This window comes from Coptis chinensis, chromosome 9 (genome assembly GCF_015680905.1).
Source record: "Coptis chinensis isolate HL-2020 chromosome 9, ASM1568090v1, whole genome shotgun sequence".
NCBI classification, from domain to species: Eukaryota; Viridiplantae; Streptophyta; class Magnoliopsida; order Ranunculales; family Ranunculaceae; genus Coptis; species Coptis chinensis.
In genome coordinates this window covers 25,866,755-25,870,058 of record NC_141464.1, presented here as the reverse complement: position 1 = coordinate 25,870,058, position 3,304 = coordinate 25,866,755, and the positions used below count along the sequence as shown (strand labels likewise).

Here is a 3,304-nt window from a genome sequence, read left to right as displayed (position 1 = left end):
AGAGGAAATGACAGGATATAGTTCACTCCAAAGGATCTGGAGTCAGTGAGCTCACCACACGAAGATGCGTTGGTGATTACCATAGTGATGGGGAATTACATGGTGAAGAGGGTGCTGATAGACTGCGGAAGTTCAGTGGATTTGCTATTTTGGAGCGCGATGGAAGAAATGGGCATAGAAAAGGAGCAGATGAAGCCTCCGTGGACTAACTTGTTCGGGTTCAACGACAGCATGACTGAGCCATTGGGGGAACTAGTACTGTCGGTGACCACGGGGCCGGTGACCGTTTTCACCAAGTTTATGGTAGTGGACACTAACTCGCAATACAACGCGATCCTGGGAAGAAAGTGGATTCATGAGATGAAGGCAATCCCCTCTACTTATTACCAGGTGATTCGTTTCCCGACGAATAGGGGAATGTACGAGATAAGGGGTGACCAGGTCACGACGCAGAACCTCAACCAGGTAACAACGAGGGATCTTGTCCGCATACCTGGGGCGAGGCACCGGAGACAGGGGACAAGCTAGCATAGCAATTAAAGACCGCGGCCGAAGAAAAGGGGCCGCTCGTCGGGGGTAAGACAATGGATGAGATTGAGGTTGTGAACATCAGAGTGTCTGAGGAAGAGAAGTTTGTGAATGTGGGGGCAAGCTTGTCGGAGGGTTGTAAAGCGAGACTGATTGCCTTGTTGGCTGGAAACAACAATGTATTTGCATGGACGATCGAGGATCTGGTGAGGTTGGAACCAGAGTTCACATGTCACAGATTGCATATGCGGGAAGGGGCCCACCCAGTCTAGTAGAAAATGAGGGGTATGAAACCACAATATGCATAGGGAATTCGAGAGGAGGTAAAGAAACTTAAGGATGCGGGTATCATCCGCAAATGCAAATTCACTAAATGGCTGACGAATGTGGTAGTGGTGCCTAAAAAGAACGGGAAAGTAAGAATGTTCGTGGATTTCACAGACATCAACAAGGAATGTCCGAAGGATTGTTACCCGATGCCGCAGATAGATTAGTTGGTGGATCGTACTGCAGAGTATAAGTTCTTCTCATTCATGGACGCATTGATGGGCAACAATCAAGTGATGATGTATGGCTCGGATCAAGAGAAGATGGCATTCATAGTAGATGGAGGAACGTACTGTTACACCAGGATGCCCTTCGGTTTGAAGAATGCGGGGGAAACATTTCAAAGAGTAGGGGAGAAAATGTTTGAGAGTAAGATCAGAAAGCGGATTGAAATTTATATAGATGACGTGGTGGAGAAGAGTATGACTGAAGACGAGCACTTGGCGGGACTGAAGGAAACGTTCTCTATACTATGGAGGCACAAACTGATGTTAAACCTAGAAAAGTGTACATTTGGGGTGACATCCGGGAAGTTCCTGGGGTACATACACACGTACCGCGGAATAGAAGCCAACCCAGATCAAATAAGGGTATTATTGGAAATGCCCTCTCCGCAGAATGTGAAGGAGGTTCAACGGCTGGCCGGTAGGGTCGCGACAATCAATAGGTTCATATCTAAGTCCTCAGATAAGTGTCGACCCTTTTACAAGGACGACCGACTTTTAATGGACCGAGGCATGTGAAAAGGCTTTCTAGGAGTTGAAAGAATACTTGGGCAGGGCCCCGATCTTGTCGCGGCCAGGGCAGGGGGAGAAGTTGTACTTATACTTGGGGGTGTCAGAGGGCGCAGTCAGTTCGGTGTTGATCAGGATAATGGGAAGGCAGAAAGACCAGTGTACTTCCAAAGCAAAACGATGTGGGACGCTAAAATAAGATACAGTAAGATTGAGAAGTATGCCTTGGCTCTGGTTTTCTCGGCACTCAAGTTGAAACCCTATTTTGACGCTGATTCAGTGGTAGTGGTGACCAACTTGCCGCTCAAACAGGCATTGAGGCAGAGAAGTCGGGGAGAGTGTTGAAATGGGCTGTGCTGCTGAGCTCATATGACATTGAGTACCAAACCAGAACTGCGGAGAAGGCCCAGTCAATGGCGGAATTTCTGGCCAAGTTCCCGGCCGAGGACCCCACCTGTGGGGAGGAGATGGTCATGGAACAGGAGGCAAACCCGAACCAAGACCCCCTAGACCCGTGGGACATGCAAAATGGATGGAGGGTCTTCGCAGATGGGTCCGCTACTGACACTGGTAATGGGATTGGGGTGGTGCTGGTCTCCCCTGATAATACTCGCCTGGAGTTGTCAATGAAGCTGTGGTTCACTGCTTCAAATAATGAATCGGAATATGAGGTGGTGATCGCAGGGTTGGACTTGGCCAGAGACCTGGGCGTGTGGGAGCTGAGAGTATATTCTTATTCGAATTTGGTGGTAAGTCAGGTCAATGGGGGGTTCGCGGCCCGGTGTACTAGAATGGCTAAGTACTTAGAGGTATTACAGCGAAAGGCTGGCCACTTTGAGAAAATCAGTTTCGTTCATCTGATTAGGGGAGAGAACAGACATGTCGACGCCCTGGCATGTGTTGCCGCGGTTCTACCAGGGATAGAGGGTAGATCCATTGAGGTCCGGGTGCTAAGTAAACCAAGCATTGCAGAGAACCAGGGGGTGAGTTCAGTCACTGAGCAAGAGCCCGGATGGGTGGAGTCTATCAAAAGTTACCTTACGGGAATAGAAATAGAGGGAAAGGGGGAAAGAAGGAGAATGGAACAGAGGTCACAGAGATACATTCTACTAGATGGTGAATTATATCGGCGGAGTGTCAGTGGACCACTCCTGAAATGCCTGGGACCGCAGAAGGTGCAAGAGGTATTGGGTGAGGTTCACGAAGGATATTGTGGAAGCCACTCGGCAGGAAGGACAACCGCTCATTGGCTGCTATCACATGGGTACTTTTGGCCTCACATGAAGAGGGATGCTACTGAGTATGCCAAGAGATGCCAGAAGTGCCAGATCTTTACGCCGCTGATACATGCTCCTACAGAACCACTGCACAAAGTTCTCAGACCATGGCTGTTCGCTATGTGGGCGTTGGATGTTGTCGGACCTTTGCCTATGGCCAGCGGGAAGAGGAGGTATATGTTAGCCGCGACCGATTACTTTACAAAATAGGTTGAGGGTGTGGCTCTGCAGCAGGTGAAAGAGGAATAGGTGAGAAAATTCTTGTGGGAGAATATAATATGCAAATTTGGGCTGCCGCATACCATCATCGCGGACAATGGAACTCAGTTCACAAGGGGAAAGGTGAGAGCCTTCCTCCAAGCCTTCAAGGTGAAGCAAGGTTTTCCTGCCCCTTATAATCCAGAGGGGAATGGTCAGGCAGAGTCCTCTAACAAAGTA

At 49.2% G+C, this 3,304-nt stretch overlaps 1 protein-coding gene across 1 annotated transcript; it reads left to right on the top strand.

Annotated features, from left to right (window-relative positions):
- The first annotated feature begins 584 nt into the window (after positions 1 to 584).
- On the top strand, positions 585 to 3,076 carry LOC147475343 (uncharacterized). The gene is made up of 3 exons (XM_086585382.1): positions 585 to 734; positions 1,635 to 1,807; positions 1,870 to 3,076. The coding sequence occupies exons 1-3, from the start codon at positions 585 to 587 to the stop codon at positions 3,074 to 3,076; spliced, it is 1,530 nt and encodes a 509-aa protein (XP_086441508.1).
- Positions 3,077 to 3,304: the final 228 nt, after the last annotated feature.